The sequence below is a fragment of the Erpetoichthys calabaricus genome, chromosome 9 (assembly GCF_900747795.2).
Source record: "Erpetoichthys calabaricus chromosome 9, fErpCal1.3, whole genome shotgun sequence".
NCBI classification, from domain to species: Eukaryota; Metazoa; Chordata; class Cladistia; order Polypteriformes; family Polypteridae; genus Erpetoichthys; species Erpetoichthys calabaricus.
In genome coordinates this window covers 2,603,877-2,628,787 of record NC_041402.2, presented here as the reverse complement: position 1 = coordinate 2,628,787, position 24,911 = coordinate 2,603,877, and the positions used below count along the sequence as shown (strand labels likewise).

The 24,911-nt window shown below is 43.7% G+C and overlaps 1 protein-coding gene across 1 annotated transcript in view; it reads left to right on the top strand.

Moving 5' to 3' along the window:
- Nucleotides 1–24,911, top strand: part of ccdc180 (coiled-coil domain containing 180) — a 114,270-nt gene that overhangs the window by 39,498 nt on the left and 49,861 nt on the right. Inside the window, exons 11-18 of the mRNA XM_028809082.2 lie at nucleotides 10,810–10,889; nucleotides 10,976–11,064; nucleotides 12,004–12,126; nucleotides 14,736–14,909; nucleotides 18,897–19,012; nucleotides 19,111–19,237; nucleotides 19,361–19,397; nucleotides 24,566–24,672. Of these exons, the coding sequence (XP_028664915.1) occupies nucleotides 10,810–10,889; nucleotides 10,976–11,064; nucleotides 12,004–12,126; nucleotides 14,736–14,909; nucleotides 18,897–19,012; nucleotides 19,111–19,237; nucleotides 19,361–19,397; nucleotides 24,566–24,672 (853 nt within the window). The remainder of the gene's footprint in view (nucleotides 1–10,809; nucleotides 10,890–10,975; nucleotides 11,065–12,003; nucleotides 12,127–14,735; nucleotides 14,910–18,896; nucleotides 19,013–19,110; nucleotides 19,238–19,360; nucleotides 19,398–24,565; nucleotides 24,673–24,911) is intronic.

Sequence of the window (24,911 nt, the reverse complement as noted above, 5' to 3'; positions counted from 1 at the left end):
GAAGAACATTCTAGTACTAAGGTGGAGTTCCCACAACATTCTGCATAGAAGAAACTGGAGGTTTCCGGAATATTCTAGAATTGATTAGAAGTTTCGGCAACATTCCAGTAGTAAGATGTTCTTTCCAGAACATTCCATGTAGTGTGTGGAGGTTTCCATATTATTCTAGTATTTACGTTGAAGTTTCAAGAACATTCTAGTAATAAGGTGGAGTCCCGAGACCATTCTACGATGAAGGTTCTAAACGTCCATTCGCTTTCATAAAAATAAACGAGGTGACCCCCCCACGTGTTTTTCCTCAGAAACCATTTTCATTGTCTTCTTCTCCATGTAACCATCGCTGACTTCAATGCACGTTTGCAATCTGAATATCCTCTTTTTGTAGCTTTGCCAGGTCTTCTTTCACTGCCCTGATCACGTCTTCTCAATCCTTGTAGCACTGATTGTGGGGAAACAGCCAGTCATCACAAGCCGAGTAGGGTGGGACATCCCAAAGGTTGATCCCAGAGACCCCAGTGAAGAGGATGGTCTTGGTGTCTTGAAGCGCAGGAGTCTTGGCCCGGTGAAGGAACCAGTTGTTCAACTTGGAGCGACCTTTCTTGAGGTTTTGGGAAGGTACAGCCAAACCTTTCTCTGCGTAGACGTCTGATGACACGATCTGGCCTTTGTCAACTGGGATGGTGGCCGTGACTCCTTGATGAGGGAAGAAGTTTTAAACATCACCCTGATGGTGGTGCTCCTTTTTCAGACCAGGCCATGTTCTGCTGTTTTGACTCAGGATCCGATTTGAAGAACCAGGCTTCATCTGCTGGTTTCATCTCTCATTTTTGTGATGACCTACGAACCTGAACATTTCAGGATGTTTTTTTGAATAGCTATGGTTAGGGTTAGGGTTAGGGAGCCAAAGGGAACAAACTCAAATATCCATATGAGCAGAAGTGGAAGTTTCCAGAACATTCTAGTATTACGTAGGAGTTTTCATTTTATTTGTAGTTTATTTTTAGAAGCCTCTGGTAACGTCCGTCGTCGATAAATTGTCGAAAACTTCACAAATGATAAGTCGCAGCAGTAACAGCAGTTATTGAACTAATGTGGCTTCGTCTACTTTAAGATCTGCCCCAGAGAACTGGATGCTTGGAAAGCCAAAGTCTCATTTATCCACAGCAAGGCCTACCGCGTGGACCCGACTGGTTGCCGTTCCTCCATTTCACCATTAAAATGAAGGGAAGACCTGCCTGAGAGGTAGGAGGTGGCCTGTGGCGCAGTCTTTTTAGGCATTGGAGCATCTGATAACGGAAAGAACAACTTCCTTATTTGATGTCCTGATGGAACAAGGCGAGGGAAGGTCGCAGACATTTGTAAGGAAACCAACAGAAGAGGGGGACAGATGGTCCAGTTTTTGGTGAATTCTGTGAACTCTCGGAACGCGTGACGGTAATGAACGTCACAGCAAGAATAGGAAAACATCTCATCGAAAGGGACAAGGAAGGAAGAGGAACAGAAACGGTTTGTTCTTCGATTGGTCGCAAACCATCTCAGCTTCGTCAAAGACAGTGCCAGTCAAGTGTGGAACAGTCGTCTGCTGTTCAGTTCAGGTGACATAAAAATGGAGCGACCTCTAAATGTTTATTTTCATTAACAATTTCTGTGTTTGTTAGAAATGTGAGAAAGAATAAAACTAGCCTTGTGGAGAACTTGAATCTCTTAGTCGTTGTTTTTTTTTTTTTTGTTTTGGACCATCCTATTGTGTCACTCAGGACTGGCGGGCTGTACCATGTAGGCAAACTAGGCAGTCGCCTGGGGACAGCATTTAATTAACTTTATACTCGGCGGCAGATCTACCATCAGGGTATTCTGGGTGAGCACCAGACCCACCAAGGGCCACCTACACCCCCAGTTCATTGAAATGATGGAGTGTCCACATGCCAAATGTAGCCCCCCATCCCGTTTTATGAAAAAAATTGAGTGTCTTGTGTTCCCAAATCACTAAGTGGTGACATCTCGCATAAAACCTCAAAGTGAATTATCACACCCCACTGCTCTGCAATCTGCAAATATGTGTGTAGCAATTACCTCCAAGACTCCATGCTTTGGGTGTGACATTTTCACTTTTACCTTGGGGCAGCAAAAAAGCCCAAGCTGGCCCTGATGACACTATAAACAATGAGGGGTTAGTAACAAGTGCAATGGTTACCATTTTTGGGTGGAATCTCCCTATAAAATGCTTAGGGTTCTATCTGTCTATCACATGATCAACTGGGCACTCCTGGGGCTAGATCCCCAGGGTCTTGGTCTTCATTGAAAGCTAATGACCCAGTACATACAGGTACTGAGAAATATGTGAGGTAGTGACAACCTCAGTAAACTGACGAGGGTTGGCAAACAAACTAACATGGCAGAATGAAAAAGAAGAGCAGTGACATCTGCTGTGCGTAAAGCAAATCACACAGGCTAATGATTTGATGAGGAAGACCATAATAGGAAGAAGAACAAGAAGAAAAGAAGCACCATCTGCTGGTCTTAATCAAAAGCTTATGACTTGATACACGTTAGTTAATCAGCAAATCCTAAGGTACACCAACATCGGCAAAATGACCCGGGTTGGTTTATTTCCTATGACAAACTAGTGAAGAAAGTGACATGACAGAAAGAAAGAAAGAAAAAAAAAGAGTGAAAAATGTGAGGTAGTGGCAACCTAAGCAAACTGACCTGCACTCATGGGTTTCTAATAGCAAGTGACAGGGAAACAAACTTATCATGGTGGAAAGAAAAAGAAGAGCGGCAGCAGCTGAGCGTGAAGCAAATTGCAGAAGCAGATTACAGGATTGGATGAAGAATTAGAGCTGTGGCAACTGCTGACCATCAAGCACATATGGCATGGCAACAGGCATGTACTCTCAAACTCCTGGGTCTAGAACCCTGCTTTAAGGTTTCAATCAAAAGCTTATGACCTGATAGGTTCTGAAAAGTCGAAAGAATTAAGGACTCTGTCGAGCCACATGGCACAAAGACAAGTAACTCTGCTGAGTTTCTTACTGGTTTATCATAATAAAAGCTCAATCCTTGCAAGCCTGTCTATTGATAATCCCCCAGGTACCCGCTACATACATATCGAGTGTAAGTATTGTGTTTATTGATCAATGATCAACTCTATAATAGGAAAAAAGAAAAGGAAGAGCTGTGACATCTGCTGAGCGTCAGGCGCATCACAAATGGTGCTTAACACAGGATACAGAAGGCAGGGACAAGAACAAGAGAGATAACATAACGACGACGCATGCCAATGTCAAAGACATATTCGACTGTAAAATGAAAAGACCTTGACACAAAAAGAGGTTTGAGGCAGCCACCCTTATGCTTGAATAAGGCTACAAAAGTAAGATTTGGTTGCACAGACGTGTACAGATCGAGTCCAGAACAGAACTGAGTTCATGCAGGAAGTGGTCTGGGTTTTATGGCAGTTCATTGGAAATGATGTCATGGAGGCCAGAACCGGAAGGTCTGCAGAGATTAAAGAAAAAGGTTCAATGCACCCTGCCACCTCCTGGCCTGGCGTGGAATTACCTTCTTTTGGTCCTTCTAGCTGCCTCCCATGCACACGTGTGTGACAGAACATAAGATAACTTTAGGTATTCATAGTCGATATGGGCCGACTGGAGAGACCCGACTGGCTTGTGGGGTGTACATGGTCAGCCATGGTGTATCTACCCATCGTGGTCCAAGGAGGGAAAACCACAAATAGCGTGTTGGGTGGCCAAGACTCATCGATGCATGAGGTCAGCAAACGATCAGAGACGCTACCATGGCACACAACGCAGATGATTTAATGATGCTCATTGAGTGAATGAGTCATGATACACAGTACACCAAACCCTGCTGTGTATGGGACCAGTCATTGTGTCCTTGCTAACCCCTTGTCCACCACAAAGTATCAGAAGTGGACACAGAGTCAATGGAAGAAGGTTGTCTGGTCTGATGAATCCAGTTTTCTGTTGCACCGCATGTTGAGCTAGATATGTGTCACCAAACCAGAAACTTGAAACAAGAATCAGAATCGTAAACTGGAAAGTAAGTAAGAAAACCTAGAACAGCAATACAAAGACGCTAAAAAATTACAACTTGGTCAGAAACCAGGATGAAATAAGTGCCTTAATTAAATTCCGTGATTACAGAAACCACAGAATAGCCACCAAGAAGTCCCGAAAGCTCCTCTACTTGCCCTGTGGAACATGATGAAGAGTTCAAGGTGGTGCCTCGGCCTCCAAATTCTCCAGATCTCCATCCAGTTGAGCATCTGTGGAATGTGTTGGAACAACAAGTCCAATCTGTGGCAGTTCCACATCGCAACTTACAAGAATCCAAGACTTCCTGTCTGACTGGAGGTTTTACAGTGGAGGATGTGGAAGGGGCGGGGCCAATGACGTCACTAGTCTTCTGGGATGTTCTCCTCCATTCTAATGAAAACAAGAAGTGCGTTGGTGGCAGTGTCACGCCCACATCCATCCCCATATTTTTCGATATAGACGCACCTGTGAGGCACCCACGATGGGTGACAAACATGAAGGAATTGGTGATTGCATGTGATGTCACTCATTTATATTTGCAAAGCCATTCAATGCTTAGCAGACAGATTTATCCACACCAACTTACAAAACAGGTCAATATAATTGAGTAAACATCAATCTGGGGTCTGTTTGGGAACAAGTGTGGCAGGACATGGGTACAAAACTGATCACCACAAGTGACGAGCTCAGAACAAAATGCCAGCAAGTGACAATTCCTAGATAATAAAACCTAACAGCTAATCTCATACAGAAATTTACCAAACAAGAGCTTGTTAAACACACTGGGGGGTCTCAGAATTTTGAACTAAGGTGGTCAGCTACACAAAATAAGAGCCTGGACTGTGATTTGATAGCATGCAGAGGTGGCATCACCAGAGGCAATTCATTCATCAGCAGACCTGAATGGTTAAGAAGCAGCAGAGGACGTCATAGGTATCTCCATATACATAGCTACTTACCCTCTGACTACTCTGTAGGTGAGCGTCGAGGATTTGCTCTTAATGCCAAGCCAATGTAGTGATCTAAAGAGAGGAGTGACATGTGCCCGCCTTGGCTGATGTGCCACTGAATTTTAAATCCTCTGCAGTGGAACATGCCGGTAACTCCCAGCAGCAGAGAGTTGCTGTAGTCCATATGCGACAAGATCAAAGCCTGGACCAGGAGTTGTGCTTCATATTCTGTCAGATACATCTGATCTTGTGGATTCTGTAAACAGTGAATCTGCAAGACCGAGAGACCATAACAAAATGGTCAGCTGGTCGCCAATCACCACCGCAAGGTTGTGTACTGACTTGGCGGGTGTTAGCAATGATGAGCTGAGCTGAACAGAGATAAAGGTATGAATAGAAGGACGAGCTGGGATAATAAGAAGGTCCATCTTTGCCAGGATGAGTTGTAGATGGTGTTCCTTCATCCAGTGAGACACGCAGAGATTCCAGCTGATACCGTGTGATCCTGTGGAGGGAACAACTTTTACGGTGGGGTATCATCAGCATAACAATAAGAAAAACCATGGGACACTCTGGTTTTGCCTAGTGAGGAGGTGTAGAAAGAGAAGAGGAGAGGGCCCAACACCAATCCTTGGGGAACCCCCACGCTTGATTGGTGCACCCTTGCCATCTCCATGCCAAGACACATGGTAGGATCTGCCTAATAAGCAGGACTCAAATAACCTGAGGGCAATCCCAGCAATAGCCAAGTCAGAGAAGGTGGCAACAGGGATCTGGTGGTGTACCGTCTCAAAGGCAGAGGGGAGATATCTAGCAGGATGAGGGCAGATGACATGTTGGTAGCTCTAGCCTGCCGTAGCATGTCCTGAATCCTGACTGCATAGGATCAAGCAGTATGTAGAAGAAACGTGGTAAGAAATGGAACATTCCAGTGTTTTGGATGAGAAAGTAGAGGGGACACAGTGGTCTGTTATGACCTGTGTGAGATGAAGTGAGGGTGGGCTTCTTTTAAAAGATTTATTAGGGCCTGTTTATACAATACTAGCTATGTAAGCTACTAGAAACTATTGAAATCGTCAGAAAAGTAATTGAAGTGCAGAGTCGGCGGTTTCGTTTTGCAGACGTGCTCGCCCCCCTTGCCTATAAGTGGCTAGGCGAGTTTCTTTCTTGTTTGTTGTTCCTCGGCGGTTTCACGTTTGTGATGGAGTCGCTTTCTTTCAGCTTCATGCCGTAGCCTCGAACTTCTTTCTTCTTCCGACTCGTTAACTTGGGGCCGCCTTGCCGGCTCTTTCAGCTTCATGCTGTAGCCTCGCACCTCTGGGCTGGACAGACAGACACACACACACTTCCACACGTAGACGTTTATATATAAGATAGGAGAAGGTGCCTGTGCTGAGTGAGGTGTTGATGAAATGTGTAACTGCGGAAATGAGTGAGGGACAGACGGTATGAAGGGACGGGGTCAAGGGGGCAGGTGGTACGGCAATTAGAGAGCAGGTTATGGCATTGGTGGTGGAAAGAAGATGAGAAGGAGGAGAACAATGTGGTGTGTTCAGGAAGGAGCAGTCAGGTGTGATGAGAATTGACTGCTGATGACTGCCATCTTTTCCTGAACAAATGTTGCAAAGTCGTCAGCAGTCATAGTGTTTGAGGTTGGAGGTGATGGAGGGTTGAGGAGGGAGGTGAAAACAGAACACGCTACGAGAATCAGAAGTGTTGCTAATCCTGTTTAGAAAGAAACTTAGTGTTGGTAGTTGCAGAAGTGAAGAGATTGATCCTTATCCAAGTCAACCGGGGTTTTTGACTTCCTCCATTTCCCTTCAGGTGTTCTAAACTCGGTCCTAAGCTTGGCGTGGAGCTTCAGAAAGCCATGGGTAGGAGGGTCTTTCACCTGCAGGCCTAGTGAAGAGAGGACAGAAAGCATCAAAGCAAGAGAACAGAGTTGAGAATAGGGTGGAGAGGTGGTCAGGAGGAGGGAGAGCTAAATAGACCAGGGAAGAGAAATGGGTGGCAGAGACGAAGTGGAGGTGATGACCGAAGGGCACTGTGGGAGGAATGGCAGTGGAAAAATAGGGGAGGAGCAGAGAGAAGTGAATGAAAAAGCAGTCAGATGTATGTAGTGGAGTGGCACTAGCATTAGCGGGTATGCAGTCTTGTGAGAGAATGAGATCCAGAGGTTTACCAAGTTTGTGAGTTGGGAAGGGCGTGGAGGTGTGCCAGGCTGAAAGGAAGTCTATAGAAGGACTGTCCAGTTGGAAGTTCCAGGTCTGCTACCCACCTAATCATCGTTGCAGACCTGGTAGACCTCTTTATGACAATGATAAACCCTGATGGAAGTGGCACCTTTCAGCAGGATAATGTGCTCTGTGAAACAAGATGAAGAGTTTAAGGGTGTTGACCTGGCCTCCAGATTCACCAGATCTCCACCCAATCCAGCAACGTTGGGATGTGTTGGAATAAGAGGTCAGATCCTCAGCGACTCCACCTCACGACTTACAGGAACTGCAGAGTCTGCCGCTAACGTCCTGGTGCCAAACACCACCGGACACCTTCAGAGCTCTTGTAGAGTCCATGACTCGGTTGGTTGGAAGAGCATCAGCATATGAGGCAGGTGGGCAGAATGCTTTGGCTCACCAGTGGAAAAGCAAAGCATGCATATTGAATAAAATGAAGTGAACTAACACAACACAGTGTAGCATGAAGAGAGACACCAAGACAAAGGGTTTGGGGTTCCAAAGGGGTACCTCATCTAATGTCCTGGTTGAGGAAAAGTGTCTAGATAATGGCTAAGGGAGGTGGAAGTGTCAAGTGGAGCTCCCTGGACTGACAAAATGGCTTTGTTTCCAAGAGTCGTGTCTTCTTTGCAAGCAGGTTCCAGTATGAACGTTGACTGGAAGCTTTATAGTGGAGGGTGCAGAAGGGGCGGGGCCAGTGATGTCACTAGTCTCCAGGGGTGTTGCCCTTTATTATAATGAAGATGGAAATTGCGTGACGGTGTCACACCCAAAATCTTTCCTGTGAGGCACTCCTGATTCTCGCGTGTGTGTCAGCATGAAAGAATTTTCAGCTGCATGTGACGTCACTTCTTGCAAAGTCAGAAACATCTTCGGCTGCTGGCCTGAAGGTCTTGTTCTTGGCCTGAAGGTCTTGTTCTTTGTGGCTCGGTGGCTTTCTGCTGTGGAGGCTCCTGTTTTACTGCTACTGCCAGTGACATTTCTGGGGGATGTGTGGTGACTTTGAGGGGGTGACCATTGCTCGGGGTGAATTCCTCACTTGTGACAACATGGTATCCTCGGAACTCTTTGATTTTGTTCAGCGTTCATCGAGGTACAAGAGTCTATCTGGGCAGCACTGGGAGCAAAGCAGGACCCATCCTGTACTCCCTTACATACACACATTGGTGACAAGTTACTCAGGTACGACTTGCATTTGTCTATAATAACCCTTGTGGACTTGTTTGTATTAATGTATGGTTTTTTTAGGTCACTGAATTAATTAACCTTTTCATTTCAATGTCAATTACTTCACATCACCTCTCAGGGCCATGTTGAATTGTTAAAGATGTCACCATTTTGTGGGATTGTTGTTACAAGATGGTGTGCGCAGTTGACGAAGAGTGTGTAATGCTTGACGTCACCGTTGTTAACAGAATGAAGGTCAGCGATGTGCTCTTCCTGATCACCTGAGTGTTTCCACTGTTGATACTTAAAATGAGGCTTGTCGAAAAAAATTGAACCTCAGGCTTCACTGAGGGGAGTCATACCTTAAACTTAAGAAGCAGGCTTGAGGCCTACAGAGGCCTAATAAGGTAAAAAGGGGCAGACGTATGAAATGAACCATAAAAAAACTGTGTTATGCCTTCAGAAGAGGTAGAGAGATGTGTACTTTCATAAATTAGAATTGAGAGATGAACTGTCAGTCAGAAACTGAGGAAACTCAGTCTTATGGTTTGGTAAAACCTCAAGCACATGTAAATCACACCTGACCTGAGAGTGCACAGTGGTGAAATGAAATAGCATTGAGCTGTTGATGTCGCCTGATCCGGTTACCATAGCGATGCCCTAACAGCTACACCACAAAACAAACTAAAACCACTGAAAAACAAAATGGTATTGAACAAAAATGAGAATAAATGTATTTTTTGATACATTTATCAAGTGCAAAATCATAATCAGAAAAAAATCCAAATTTAAAAGGCAAAGAAGACACAGTATACGGCCTAGAAAACTTAAAAAGAAACCAAATATTAGAACATTAGAAAAGTTTTTACCTAGAACAGAAAGTCAAGATTTGTAGGCCTTTAAACACTCTACTATTATAACATCCTGGTCCTGAAGTACCAAAAATTAAAATGATTTATTTTCAAATATTTTGTTTATTTGCAAAAATACATTTGAATCTAGAGGCAAAAGAGAAACCAGTCGACAATCGGAAGAACCTAATTCTGTAAGAAAGCCAGAAGAAAGAAGCACCACCAGAATGGAAGAATCCAGAAATCAAAACCGAGAGCCGATGAGCAGAAGTCAGCCATCTTGAGGTCTGCTGGAGTCTTAAATAGCACTGGATGGGCGGGGCCTAAAGCTTCAATATCAGGTGGCCCCACACCCTTAGGCTCAATATACTGAAAAACAGGGCACAAAACATAAAAAACAAATAAAATACATTTTAATATGATATAGAAATTTAAAATAATTAAACCATTTTCAATAAATAAGACAGCTTAGATTGCAAAATTTTGTTTTCTAAATTTATGAATAAAAAGCACAGATACTGTAAATGAGACAGGTATCTGTCGTGCTTCATAGGAAAATGCGTAGGATGTTTAAAGGTAACCAGGAGAACAGCCTTGGTCAAATGACAGGTCAGATACCAGGAGATCAAGAATTACAACAACCAAACCCAAAACACGAGACAGGAATCAGAGTCCTGGGGTGGGCTGGCGCCCTGCCCGGGGTTTGTTTCCTGCCTTGCGCCCTGTGTTGGCTGGGATTGGCTCCAGCAGACCCCTGTGACCCTGTAGATAGGATATAGCGGGTTGGATAATGGATGGATGGAATCAGAGTAAATAAAACCGACAATGCAGGAATTTATCCTGTGGATCGTTAACAGAGGTAATAGTGAGGACCTGTTTTTTTGAATCCATAAGCTCAAATATGGACAGGACCTCAAGGTGAACCTTTATTTCATGGTTCACAACCCCAGAGGACGTATCCCTGAAATGGTAGCTCACAAAATGGCAGTAGAAATGATCCAAAATATTTGAAGCCCTAAATTGAAAAAACGTATCACCAAAATCTTTGGGATAGAAAACCTCCAAATCGAATGCACATTTGAATCAAAAGGGCCAGGAAGACTTGTGAAAAAATTGACTTAGAGAAGAAAATACCCAGCAGGATGAGACCGTGACTCTTTCCGAACGCCGCTCTCTTGCATTAACACAAAAAGTAGCCGTGCGTTCGTTTATTGTTGTTGTTTCTTTGTCTCTGAATTCTTTTACTGTTGGTTTTCACCTTCGGTTTTTAGTTAATGATTTGGTTTTGACTTCTTGGTAGTGAACTTTGTCTCAATCTCTGCTCTCTTTCCTTACCGTTGCCACTAAGTAACATTTGGCAATGTACAGTAATCAGCCTTGTGAATTTAGGAGGAAAACCGGAGAAATAACCATAGAGACACAGGGAGAACCTTGGAATGGGATTCGAATCGTTTTTCATTTACTGATTTGTTCATTTATTCTTTTTAATGTCAGCTGCCTTCTTGAGTTTGGTTACATGTGTCACCTTTTCTTTTCCACGCAGTGCCATCGTCCCTCCTCAGTGCACTAACAAGATGGTTGAAGAGTGGTGCTCTTCACTGTGCCAAGTAAATGAGAAGATCGGTGAGTAACTCCAGCCGTGACCATCGCCACCACCAGACCCTGCTAGACGGCTGCCAGCGACGGCTCTCATGTCTCCTTTGTTTCAGATCAGGTCAACATGTGCTTTATGGCTAGACTCCACTTGTCCTACGAGCAGTTTTGGCAGAGCTGTTTGGCTCGTATCGATCAGTACAAGGTGAGGCCTACAATTGCTTTGTAATTCCTCTTTTTTATCCCCACTTGCTGTCATCAGTGATGATTCTGAGTCGATACGCGAGGTCTGACATTAAAAGCCATGCTTGTTCTGCAGCCTTCCCCACAGTCGCCTGTGAACTTTCCATCCTTGTTGTTATGACTGGTGTGTTTTATTCGTTTTTGTGCCTATTTTGGTGAGTTTGACGTTCATTTTCTCTATCTACAGTGCAGAGAAACGTACACAATCATTTTTAGTGTCGCTCCACACCATCATTTCTGTTGTTTACAGGCAACACTTTTTTGTCGGCTCTTCTAGGTAATCTCTAATCTGGGAATGCGTGACGTGTGACGACATTGGCTTGACCAACTATAAGGTCAACACGTACGTTTTCTGCTTATCTGAATTTTGGATAATAATAACGTTTGGTGTGCGATTCTTTGCGTAAACTCTCCTCTGTTCTCTGACTTCTTTTTGGTTTAATGGTTTTTAATTAATTATTATTAATTAATGGTTTTTGATTTTTTTGATGTAGCGTTTCTAGCTTTTCGACTTTTTGGGAACAACCTAGCACACGTACTTTGAGCACATTTCATCTCCTGATCCTATAATTACGACGTTTCTCCATCTCCGGCTGACGCAGAACACTTGTGATGTTGTTGGGCTTTTCTAGACACCATTTTGCTCGTGTTCCTCCACTGTGGCGGGTCCTACAAACGCCACGGCCTTCCACTGACTCGAGATCCTCCTTTTGTTGTGTGTTGAGGCCTTAGGCTCTCTGTTGAGTGTTTACTCCTGGATGTGAACGACGCCTTTGGATATGTCTTGTAGTGCTATGATCCCGGTGATATTTGCTAATGGATGATATTTCTAATATATTTAGATGTTAACACAGTTTGCATTCACTGCCAGTTCTGGGACTGTTTTATTCACTTTGTGCAGGAGGAGATGTTGAAGTTCTGTCTGTTGTCAGAAAAGGAAATCCAGCAGACGGTGGACACCGAGTTCATGCCTTTGGTTGGGAGCTGTCAGACTGAACAGGAAAAAGAGCTCGACATCATGGATGTAAGTCAACCAAAGCCGGCTGGCCTGCCTGTATTGTTGTAAAGCAACAGTCATACTGAAACTAGCACTGCACCATCACTCGTCCGGTATTCCTGATCGTCTCCCAGAGTTCCCTGCTATGCCTCTCCCTGATCCTGATCCCCACTTGTCTTCTGCGAGGATCTGTTTATCCAAAACTATGTCTCTGTCTGCTGTCTCGCACCTTCCTGGGGTTTGTCAGGTGTAACAGGAGTGTTCCAGGGGTTGATCGAATGTCGAGCTCAGTGTAGCTGTGTGACATGTCACTGTCAATCAGCCATCTAGCCCCTCCTACCTTCTGTCCTGGCTACTACAGCACAGTTTGCATCCATGAGCACCCGTGCGTTGATACTGTGATATCACTTGCAATTTACATATTGGGCGCTCATCCACATTTGGGGCAATGATCTTCATGTGTATGTGCCGATCTGCTTTAATAGCACCTCACATGGAATGAGGGGAAGCGTATGAATCTGCATATTACTTCACGTGTTGTCAGGGCATTCGGAGTTTGGAGCAAAATTCAAGAAGTGCTTGGTTGTGACCTACCAAGATGATAGCTATGCCAGAAAGCGTAAAGTCACCAGCACTTTTCATTTTGTCTGACAGCACATGGCCTCTTCGTGTAGATGTACAAGATTTGTTACAGAGCGTGACCACAAGGGGGCACCACTGAGCTCCAAACCTCAGGCACAATGCTACCTCACACAATTCTGGGTTCAAATCAAATATTTTTTTTATTTTTCACCAACACTATTACACAAAAATGCCAGCCAAACCAGTACATTTCTTCCTTCTTCCTCTTCCAGTTGAATGTCACCTGCTATCTCCCGACTCAACCGGAGGAGGTTTGATGGCTTCCTTTTATGTTGGACCCAGGAGTACTTCCGGTACCATAGTACTGAAGGGTAGAAGCATACAAAACAGGTGGTCCCACTCACTGCAGTGCCGTCCGGCGGCACCCAAGGACACCGACAGAGCTGTCCTTCTGGACTATAATTCCCATGGATCCCTGTGGGCATCCACTCCAGAAGAGCACTGCCATCCTCTACACCAGGGGGAGGACCTGCTCTTGTGAAACGACCTTCCCCCAGTCCCTCCATTAATCCTTCACCCCAACTGGGATAATAATAAAGTCTCATCCTGGCCGGGTTATGCCTCCTTCCACGTTGTCCTTATATTATGGCCTCCTGCCTGGGCCAGGATCCACCCTCCATCCCAGCTGGCCTGCCAGTCCATCCGCAATGTCACTTATAGGATATTATTCCATCTCTGTCAAATCGATATCTTTTTACGATGTAAGACGCTAGGGGTCGCTTTTGCCCTTTTACCCCAACAGACAAGATGCTCAGGACACAAAGTAAAAGCAATAAAAAGCATTTTAATTGTTTTCTTCTATAAATAGTGCCATAAGGACCACAGCCACAATATTGCAGGCAAGTGAAACACCAAGCACAATAATAAACTCAAATCTCTCTCTCTTTTCCCCTCCACACTTCCCAGCAAGCTTTGTCCACCTCCACCCGACTCTGGCTCGCCTACGGAGTTCTCAGCAGTCCTTTAAATAGTGTCCAACCAGGAAGTGCTTCTACTCTTCCTCCCACGTGACTTGCCAGCACTTCCGGGTCAGATGGAGAACTCAAGTTCTTTAATCAGCCCAGAAGTACTTCGGGACTTCCGTCTTCATGATCCACTAGTACTTCTGGACTTTAGGGAAAGCACGACTCCCCAGGTCCTTCGACAGTTCCCCCTGGCGGCACCCAACATGGCTGAGAAACCAAATTCCAATTCCCAGGATGCCCTGTGGGAATCTGGGGCACTGCTACACTCTAGGGAAGCTGCCAACTAGTGTTTTGGGGGAGTCAGTGTCAACAAGTAGCTGCCTTCCCCCATTTTAGGGGCGTCCAGGCTGGCCGTCTCTCACAAAGAGTTCATTGTCATCCAGCATTTCCAAAACATTCTACCTTTCAGGATGCGTGTGCCCATCTCTGCCAGGGCGCCATCTACTAGCGAGTTAAGGGGGTTCATGAGCTCTCCTAAATTCTGCTGAAGCTTGGAGGACCTTCCTATGTTGAAATGGTTTAATTCTTACTGTTAAGAGTCGAATGGGATTTCTGAGCCAGTTAGCCCCGTTTTCCTATTCTGGGACGCTTGATAAATAAGCGCAGGTGTTGAACCACCTGGACTTCACTAATGCGAGGCAGCTCTAAGCACTGCGCCACAAGGTCTTCATCACCACTGATAAAAACATTTCAGAGAACAAGTATATGCAAGACTCAGAAATTCTTCAGACCCCTTCACTTTATGCCCTTTATTGGGTTGTAGGTTTAGTTTTTAGTGGATAGATTTGCCATTTTACCCATCAGTCTACACTCGATGTCCTATCATGACCAAGTCTGTCATTCCTACAAGTATCCAGACTCTTTGCTGTGTGCTCAGGTTCATCCTGCTTGCTTCGATTCCCTTATAGCGTTGGTTGACGTGCTTGGTGGTGATGATGGTGGTGGTGAATGTGGCCTGCTCTCATCTTCGTCATCCAGAACAACGCCCTGGTGGACTCACTTGACGTGTTTCTCTCCTTGTCCTTGTAGAAGGCCTTTGAGGTATTGACAAAGAACACCAGTGAGAAGACCACCGTCCTGTGTCAGTTTATAAGAGACACTGCTGAGCTCTGGGTCAGCCATACCTCTGGGCTGGCAGGAAAGGAGGAAATCCTGAGAGAGAAACTGGAGAAGATCCGACAGGCCCACGAGCAGGAACACCAGGTAAAGAAACGGCGAAGGGAGGAGACTCTTGTGATTGAATATCGTGATGTCATTTTTGGAAATATCTGTCCATTTTTTACTTTAAAAAGGAGACACAATAAAGTGAAAGAGTTTGGGCACTGCCTTGGTGACCCCATTTCATTTGAAGGAATTTACAGTAATGCAGCATGCAATAGTTTGCAGAGACGTCTTTCCAGACATGGCGTCAAAACAGGACTGAGAAAAAGATGGCCAATTTGCGAGTTATATAGTCACTTAGCACAAAGGGGCGGGTCCAGGTGGGAGTGATGTCAGCGATGGGGTGGCTGGCAGTCTTTCATTCTGCAGATGGAGGAAGAGAGCAGGCATTAGACCACAGCGCCAACCCCTGGTCTGGCGGGTAATTACCGTCACCAGAGCCCTTAGGTTGTCCCCCATGTGCGTGACGATATGTATTCTTCATCGATATTTTTGTTTATTTTTCATGCCGCCATTTTGTTTGTTACGGATGTCATCATTTTGTATAGTTTGCATAGTGGCATCCCGGTTGCTGTTGGTAACGGTGCTCCCGTTGCTACCTCGTAACAAAAGAGGTTGCAGCATCATGTGATGTGATCACCTGGACCGTATGTAAGATGGCGGCACACTTGTCCTGACATCTACATGTTTGGTGTTATGAACTGGAATACGTGAACTTTTCTTTGCTGTAGTCTCATGTACTTTCATATTTTTTTCTTCCCAATTAGGAATTAGAGGGTTGATTTTGGATCATTTTCAAGGTCCTAAATGTTTATTATTGTCCTGACATATCACCGTTATGTTTATCCTGTGAGCACCACCATTTTGGGTGGAGATTATCTGCAGTAACTGTCGTGTAGAGGTCAAGCCATGTGCTCTCACTGCTCATCATCATCATCATCATCACTCGACTGCAAATACCAGGGGTTTGCAGACCGTCACAATCTTTCTTCACTTTCTCGATTGGCAGCCGCTTCTCTTTTGTTGCCAACTGCTGCTTGGCACTTTGCGATTCACTAGTTCGCTGATGCAGTCGTCGTATGACAAATGAGGTCTGTGTCTGCTTCTCTTCCCATAGTCCTCGCATATTGGTTAATAAGTTTGGGTGTTGCTTTCCTGAAGGAGTGCCCATCGAATCTCACTTGCCTGATTTGAGCCAAAGCTTCGACTTGCATTCTTTCATACAGGGAGTCGTTTGTTACTCCATCCAAGTGTCTGATGTTCACCAGGATTCTGTAACATTTAGTGGTGACAACCTTCAGGCTTGTTGGGAGTTTTTTCGTGAAGATCCAACTCTCTTCAGATTCCATACTTCTTTATGGGACTCAGCTTCCATAAAGAAGTACGGATAGGCATGCTGCTTGGTGGCTGCGCTTCCTGATGTTGATTGAGTGAGTCAAGAACGGAATACCCAGAAGGCAGTCTGGGCTTGGCCTTTACGTATTCTGATGTCGGATTCATGCAATGCTACCATTGACCCTCAGCATTCTCTAGATATGAAAGGCACTCTATGATGGATAGATGGATGAAAGGCACTATATAATAGATAGATAGATAGATAGATGGATAGATAGAAAAGGAACTATCTATCTATCTATCTATCTATCTATCTATCTATCTATCTGTTATATAGTGCCTTTCATCTACAGTTAGGTCCATAAATATTTGGACAGAGGCCACTTTTTTCTCATTTTGGTTCTGTACATCACCACAATGAATTGTAAATGAAACAACTCCGATGCAGTTGAAGTGCAGACTTTCAGCTTTAATTCAGTGGGGTGAACAAAACGATTGTATAAAAATGTGAGGCAACTAAAGCATTTTGTGAACACAATCCCTTCATTTCAGGGGCTCAGAAGTAATTGGACAAATTAAATAACTGGAAATCAAATGTTCATTTTTAATACTTGGATGAAAACCCTTTGCTGGCAATGACAGCCTGAAGTCTTGAACTCCTGGACGTCACCAGATGTTGGGTTTCCTCCTTTTTAATGCTCTGCCAGGCCTTTACTTTCAGTTGCTGTTTGTTTGTGGGCCTTTCTGTCTGAAGTTTGGTCTTCAACAAGTGAAATGCCTGCTCAGTTGGGTTAAGATCAGGTGACTGACTTGGCCATTCAAGAATTGTCCACTTCTTTGCTTTAATAAAGTCCTGGGTTGCTTTGGCTGTATGTTTTGGGTCATTGTCCATCTGTTTCATGAATCAATGTGACTGCTGTATTTAGCTGGATTTGAGCAGACAGTATGTCTCTGAACACCTCAGAATTCATTTGGCTGCTTCTGTCCTGTGTCACATCATCAATAAACACGAGTGTCCCAGTGCCACTGGCAGCCATCACACTGCCTCCCTCCACCGTGTTTTACAGAAGATGTGCTATGCTTTAGATAATGAGCTGTTCCACACCTTCTCCATTCTTTTTTCTTGCCATCATTCTGGTAGAGGTTGATCTTGGTTTCATCTGTCCAAAGAATGTTTTTCCAGAACTGTGCTGGCTTTTTTAGATGTTCTTTAGCAAAGTCCAATCTAGCCTTTCTGTTCTTGAGGCTTATGAGTGGCTTGCGCCTTGCAGTGCACCCTCTGGATTTACTTTCATGCAGTCTTCTCTTTATGGTAGACTTGGATCTCGATACGCCCGCCTACCCCCTGGAGAGTGTTGTTCACTTGGTTGGCTGTTGTGAAGGGGTTTCTCTTCACCATGGAAATGATTCTGCGATCATCCACCACTGTTGTCTTCTGTGGACGTCCAGGTCTTTTTGTGTTGCTGAGTTCACCAGTGCTTGCTTTCTTTCTCAGGATGGACCAAACTGTAGATTTTGCCACTCGTAATATTGGAGCAATTTCTCGGATGGGTTTTTTCTGTTTTCACAGCTTAAGGATGGCTTCTGTCACCTGCATGGAGAGCTCCTTTGACCGCATGTTGTCTGTTCACAGCAAAATCTTCCACATGCAAGCACCACACCTCAAATCAACTCCAGGCCTTTTATCTGTTTAATTGATAAGGACATAACGACGGACTTGACCACACCTGCCCATGAAATAGCCAAAGAGTCAATTGTCCAATTACTTGTGAGCCCCTGAAATGAAGAAGGGATTGTGTTATAAAAATGCTTTAGTTGCCTCACATTTTTATGTTTTGTTCACCTCACTGAATTAAAGCTGAAAGTCTGCACTTCAACTGCATCGGAGTTGTTTCATTTACAATTCATTGTGGTCATGTACAGAACCAAAATTAGAAAAAAGTCGTCTCTCTCCAAATATTTATGGACATCTATCTATCTATCTATCTATCTATCTATCTATCTATCTATCTATCTATCTATCTATCTATCTATCTATCTATCTATCTATCTATCTATCTATCTATCTATCTATCTATCTATCTATCTGATATGTAGCATCTTTCATATCTGTCTGTCTCTCTAGAGAAGCAGACTACTGAAGGTTGAACTTGACCACGGTGACCACAGACACACCACGTCTTTCTCCCACAGCAGACCCCAGTGTGATTATCACAGACGTGTCAATTCTTCCTGACTTGCTCTTCTACTTTTCACGTGAGGCCACAGTCCTTTTATTTTTTGCATGTTTTCTTTGACTTGATGCTCGTTTGGACGTTTCCTGCTTTAATGACTCCGGCCGCTTTTCTTTCACTCGGTCAGAACATTTGGACTCCCCGTTTACTCCTCCATTCGTGTCGTTATCTAGCGGTAAGCCCGGATGTTTGCGTGTGTTTTTTTGACTTTGACGTTTTGTTAACATGTTGGCTTTGATATTTTGGCTCCCCTGAAGTTTTGCCTCAGACCTTTGCATGTTTTTCTCTGAAGACTTTGCCTCTTCCTCCCTCCATCTTTAATTCAGATTTTCCCTTCTGGTAGAACAGAGAACGGCAGTGGGGTGGGGAAGGGTGAGTTAAACAAAGGAGACCTCCAAACTAAGTAGGCCCCCAACTCCTGGGCCGTGTCACCAACACCAGCTCTCTTGTGTGTCCACAGATGATGGAGGCCAAACTGGACATTCTGTTGGATAAGCTGAGACAGGAGAACACGGAGGAAATGTTAAAAAGCACATTGGAGAAGGCGCAAAACTCCCTGAAAGAAATCGGAATGATGTAATCCTAAGGACTGAGTTTGGGGGGCTGCTCTTTGACGGTTCTTGACTTGATTGACGTTATTCTTTTATTTTCTGTATTCTGATCTTCCTCCCCAGCTATGGTCACTTCTGTGAAGGCCAGGTGGCGGCTGTGAGTTTGTACCCAGACATGGTGCTTCAAGAGCTCCAGGCTTATGGGGCTGTGGTCAAGGACTTCTTCAATGTGAGGGACGAGTCACCGGCTGTAAGTGTCATCAAGGGCTGGGGGGGACACTGGGACTTGGCCATTGTGTGCTGCTGCTCGTCTTACTATGTGGGCTTATAAACGTGCGCAGAGTTCATTAAGTTGTCTCTTCTGCCTTTTTAGAGAAATGAGGACGCAGCCCCAGGATCAGAAGGTCAAGGTGAGGATTGCAGGCTGCCAGGTCAGTTTTTTTGACCATCTCCATAATGAATTTGGCTTTGGAGAGCAGCTGTGGGGGCTTTCAGGGCTCAAGTAGTCTTCTTCCTTTTTCTCACACCTCCGCCTCATTCTATGACCCTATGACAGGGTGTGCCAACACCAAGAATGGGACCAACTTTAGGACTTCACTCCCCCTCAGTTCACCGTCCTCAGTGAGATGTAGAGCTTTTTGTAATGAGGGCCCAACTGAGATCTTCATTGGGTCTCTCCACCATTTTGAAGATCTCCTTCTAGGTCATCAACTCTTGACTGTTCCTTGCCTAATTAACCTCCCTACAAAACCTTACCCTTCCTTCTGGATTTATGTTGAAAAATAGTGACAGTCTTATTGCCTGTGCAGAGTAGGACATGTTAACAAAGTCAAGTTTACATTCTTTAAGCAAAAGATTCTCCTGTCTTTTCAGCAAAACGGAGGATCAAAAATAAAAATCAAAGTCAGAGGACAAAACAAGGATTCTGTTAATCAAGAAAATCCAACAAGAAAACGCACGCCAACAAGTGTGGTATGCTGAATCCTCGGAGTTCATAACATCACTCCATGTACTGGAGAACCCCGATATCCGGAGATTAGATATCCGCAGTTTCAGTTATCCTCGGTTTAACATGGCCAGAAAATCTTAAACGGGAAATTCCAGAAATGAATGATTCACAAGTTTCACCTTATGCACCATTCTGAGCAAATGTTTTCAACGCTTGGGATACACAGCAGCGTCATGTCCACGATATTCACTGTTCCTCGAGTTCAATGTTAGAGTTTGACTGTTGACTCGTGTAGACTACTGTCTTTTTGATGTTCACTTCCAGATAACTTACTTATTGTTGTAAGAGTGTTTTGGACTTTAAATATTTATCATGTTTTAACGTTGCGCCCTCGCCCACCATAACCTATTGTCTATGGAGGAGGAGCAAAAGCTTTAAATTCGTCAAAAATTTCGGTCTCCAGTTTTCGGCGGATGTCTGTGTTTTAGGGTCCCCTGATACTGAAAACATTGTCATCTTGGTGGTGGGTGTGTGTGTGTCGGTGTTTCACTGTTTCTTGAGGACGGTCTCAAACTAAAATGGCTGGACGGAAAAATAGGAAACTCGAAACTTAAGCCTGTGATGAGATGACGATGTGCTGATTTGTTTTTTTCTTTGCTTATTTTACGATTTTAAAATCCTTTTTTCATTTTGAAACATGCAGGATTTATTTCTACTCATTTGTTTGGCGTCAATGTTTTGGACTTTAAGTATTTTTCATTTTTTTGCATTGCCCCGCCACCCACCATAACCTGTCATCTATGGGGGAGGAGCGAAAGCTTTAAATTCGTCAAAAATGTCGGTCACCGGTTTTCAGCAGATCTCGTTGTTTTAGGGTCCCCTGATACCAAAAACATCGATAACTAGATTATGGGTGTGTGTCTTTGTGTGACTGTTTCTTGAGGACGGTCCAGAGCTAAAAAGGCTGAATGTAAAAATAGCAAACTCGAAACTTAAGCCTGTGATGAGATGACGATGTGCTGATTCGTTTTTTTCTTGCTTTTAAAATGTTTTTAAATTCCTTTTTTCATTTTGAAACATGCAGGATTTATTTCTACTCATTTTTTTTGATTCAATGTTTTGGACTTTAAATATTTTTCATTAGAACACTCTAGACAAGAACAGGCCATTCAGCCAAACAAAGTTTTGCCAGTCCTCTCCACTTATTTCTTCTGAAATAACATCAAGTCGAGTTTTGAAAGACCCCAAAGTCTTACTGTCCACCACACTACTTGGTCGCTTATTCCAAGTGTCTGTCATTCTTTGTGTAAAGAAAAACTTCTTAATATTTGTGCGAAATTTACTAACTGTGTCCCCGTGTTCTTGATGAACTCATTTTAAAGTCACCGTCTCAATCCACTGGACTAATTCCCTTCATCATTTTAAACACTTCAGTCAGGTCTCCTCTTCATCGCCTTTAAAGGCTCAGCTCTTTTAGTCTTTAGTCTCATAACTCACCCCCTGTAGCCCTGGAATCAGCCTAGTCGCTCTTCTTTGGACCTTCTCTAGCGCTGCTATGTCCTTTTCATGTTTTTGCATTGCGCCCTCGCCCACCATAACCTATCGTCTATGGGGGAGGAGCGAAAGCTTTAGCTTTGCCTAAAATTTCGTTCTCTGGTTTTCAACGGATCTCAAAATTTTAGGGTCCCCTGATACCAAAAACAATAATATCTCAATGATGGGTGTGTGTCTGTTTGTGTGACTCAGTTTCTTAAGGACATACAAGAGTTAAAATGGCTGGACGTAAAAATACCAAACTTGAAACTTAAGCCTGTGATGAGATGATGAGGCTTTTTTGAGCCAAATCGTGCAAGAGAAAGAGGCCTTCTAAGAGCAGCGGTTCTCAAACTGGGGTCCGCTGTCCCCAGTTCCAGTGGGACCATGAGAAATGATTGCATATTTATACTATTTATATTTTTATAATTATTAACCTTTACATCCGAGGAGAAGTAAGTGACTGAGCTCCGTCGTTACCCCTACCACCTAGACCCGACCACTAATCCGCTGTTCCATTATTTGCTCCCACTGCATTGTTTTCCCACCGTTAAATAAAATAATAATAATAAAATAATTCATTACATTTATATAGCGCTTTTCTCAGTACTCAAAGCACTCTCCACACAGGCAGGAATCGGGAAGCGAACCCACAACCTTCCACAGTCTCCTTACTGCAAAGCAGCAGCACTAGCACTGCGCCACCTGTGAGGACCATTATCACTCAGCACAAACCAGCCCTTGTTATTTTTATCATAATCAAAAATTATCGATTCTCTCGTAGAATCAAAACACTCGCGAACAGTTTTCGTTTATTTTAGAAGCAAATAAGAGCGCTAAAGGTGGGTACAGATAATCAACAAACAACATAGTTTACATTTTTTGTGTTTTGAAGTGGTGAAATTGCCCGCTCAACGCAAATGGTTAAGGAAAAGCAGATGCAGCCATCCCATTAAAATTTTAACTTAAATTTAATAATTATGATGTACGTAATATTTTCTGAATAAATAATTGTTTTATTCACAGCAGCCTGCACCTATGCAGTGCTGTGCAGTGGGTATGTGGCACCCTTGTGCAAAGTATTTGGCGCCCCCAATTTTCTTGAAATAATATTGATTTTTTAATTTTTAATAAGAGGGTTTGCGAGCCATCGCTGCCCTAGAGGAACTCTCAGATACCGTAATTCAACAATTAATTATGAATGCTTCTCATCAGTTGCTATCGTAATGACCTCTTATATATCGGAAAGATCAGCATCAGAGCGGTAAATAATGACTGAAATGTCAGAGAATAGTTTGGGTAACTTGGCGCAAAGCCTACCAACGCTCAGATTCAAATTATTTTCGGACTCCCTTTAGTAGGTGCCGCCTGCTATTGGGCTGGTCACCACGGACCTTTGCTTGGCAAGCGTGAGGTGTAACATCAATTTCGCAGCCAAAGAAAGGTCAGTCCCGCTGATTTCTGGATCATCGGAGATTGGGTTAGAAACACAACTCTTGTTTGTTTGGTGTGGGCCTCATAGGAAATTCTGGTTAAAGAAATGCTGTAATGGTAACATTAGAACACTCTAGACGAGAACAGGCCATTCAGCCCAACAAAGCTCGCCAGTACTATCCACTTATTTCTTCCAAGAAAACATCAAGTTGAGTTTTGAAAGACCCTAAATGTTTGTGCGAAATTTACCCTTAACAAGTTTCCAACTGTGTCCCCGTGTTCTTGATGAACTCATTTTAAAATAACAGTCTCGATCCACTGGACTATTTCCCTTCATAATTTTAAACACTTCAATCATGTCACCTCTTAATCTTCTTTTGCTTAAACTGTAAAGGCTCAGCTCTTTTAATCTTTCCTCATAATTCAACCCCAGTAGCCCTGGAATCAGCCCAGTCGCTCTTCTCTGGACCTTTTGTAGTGCTGCTATGTCCTTTTTGTAGCCTGGAGACCAAAACTGCACACAGCACTCAAGATGAGGCCTCACCAGTGCATTATAAAGGTTGAGCAGAACCTCCTTGGACTTGTACTCCACACATCAAGGCGCTATATATCCCAACATTCTGTTAGCCTTCTTAATGGCTTCTGAACACTGTCGGGAAGTCGATAGCTTAGAGTCCACTATGACTCCTAAATCCTTCTCATAAGGTGTACTCTCGATTTTCCGACCACCCATTGTGTATTCAAACCTAACATTTTTACTTCCAATGTGCAATACTTTACATTTACTGACATTAAATTTCATCTGCCACAAATCTGCCCAAGCCTGTATGCTATCCAAGTCCTTCTGTAATGATATAACGGATTCCAAATTATCTGCTAATCCACCTATCTTGGTATCATCTGCAAACTTAACCAGCTTGTTACTTATATTACTATCTAAATCATTTATATATATTAAAAATAGCAGTGGCCCTAGCACTGACCCCTGTGGAACACCACTCTTAACATCAGCCAATTCTGATGAGGTTCCTCGCACCATCACCCTCTGCTTCCTGTGTGACAACCATGTTTGGGATTACGATTTTAGCTTTGATAAAAGAGAAGTTGGATTTTTACCTTCTGAATCTCTTGTTTCTCATCGATCCTCTGGTCAGTATGTGACAGTGCCAACCTGTGGTTTGGGGAGGTGTCACTGATAGAAGAGCCCTGAAGTTGTCTGACAGGTTCAGAATGATTGCATATGAAGTGCTCATACAGTTTTAGAAATCTGTTAATTGTAAGTTTTGCAGACATTCAGAATATTAAAAACACTTTTAACATTTTATTGAAGTCTGAAAAAGATTTTACTAAGTTAAAGCTGAGAAAAATAATAGAATTAGCTTAGCGTGCCAACAAAGAAGTAGGCCACACCAAGAGAGTTCTTCTCAAAAGAAAGCAAGCAGTAACACTATAAAAACAGGGATGTACTTGAGTTTTTCTGACACGACCCAACAGGACCAGCTTCACCCAAATGAGGATCTGGACTGAAGACACAAGTCATCCTCTTGTTAAGAAATCTTTGAGACAAAAACCTCACAGGGATCACGTGGGCCAACAACGGAAGGACTGCGACTACAGAGCCTGCTCGATTGTCACTTCTCTTTATTATTGTTGTAACCTTAGATGGGCAAAATGTCACAGGTGTGGAGCAAGAGGAACATCCGGAGCCCACAAAGGACGATGGAGCAGCGGTGACCGGTGAATCCTCTGGAGTCCCCAGGACGCAGTCGGTAGGCACACTTCCATCTCCTTGATGACTGGTTCTTGTTTTTTGTGAATTTTGTAGCAAATCCTTATCTGTACATCACCATGGTACCAGGAATATGTAGCACTTTGAAGAGTCTGAGCTACAGTCACTAAAGTGTGCATCATGGTGCCCCCAGACCCAAAGAGTACCTTTGTCAGACCTCCAGTGATCCAACCACAAAAATAATATGTTTAATTTCTGAAAAAATGGAAGGTTTTGTGC